Raw genomic sequence first — 463 nt, 5'->3', positions numbered from 1 at the left:
CACCCACTCACCCACTCACCCACTCACCCACTCACTCACTCAGCCATGGGTGAGGAGGAGGATGAGGAGGAGGTAGGAAGGAGGGTAGGAGCTGCCAGCAGGCTGGTGACCACCACTATTGACAAACTTTAGGGTTTTAGGGTTTCCACACCCGGGTGTGAAGCTACACCCTACTAACCTCCCCCCCCCCACACACATACACACACCTACTTCCCCCACACAGGGTTACACGCACTTGCGGCGCCAGCAGCTGCCGCAGTACCCCCGAGGTGAGGGGCCGGGACCCCCCCGCAATGGCCTCCAACTGGGCGGACAACTCGGAAGCGGACGACAGCCTGCAAGAGGGTGTGTGGGTGTGTGGGGGGGGGGGAAGGGAGAGGGTGGGGGAGAAGTCTCGAACATGCATGTGCTCAAGGAGGAGGCGGGCGGGGTGGGGACGGGTGATGAAAGGAGGTGCATGTGG

At 62.6% G+C, this 463-nt stretch overlaps 1 protein-coding gene across 1 annotated transcript in view; it reads right to left on the bottom strand.

Moving 5' to 3' along the window:
* VOLCADRAFT_93168 (uncharacterized protein) overlaps positions 1-463 on the bottom strand; it is a gene marked incomplete at both ends in the record, with an annotated part of 40,891 nt that overhangs the window by 26,961 nt on the left and 13,467 nt on the right. Inside the window, one exon of the mRNA XM_002952446.1 lies at positions 236-335. Within this exon, the coding sequence (XP_002952492.1) occupies positions 236-335 (100 nt within the window). The remainder of the gene's footprint in view (positions 1-235; positions 336-463) is intronic.

The sequence above is a fragment of the Volvox carteri genome, assembly GCF_000143455.1.
Source record: "Volvox carteri f. nagariensis unplaced genomic scaffold VOLCAscaffold_30, whole genome shotgun sequence".
Taxonomy (NCBI): Eukaryota; Viridiplantae; Chlorophyta; class Chlorophyceae; order Chlamydomonadales; family Volvocaceae; genus Volvox; species Volvox carteri.
The sequence above is the reverse complement of the archived record's forward strand: the minus strand, read 5'-3'. Positions and strand labels throughout refer to the sequence as shown.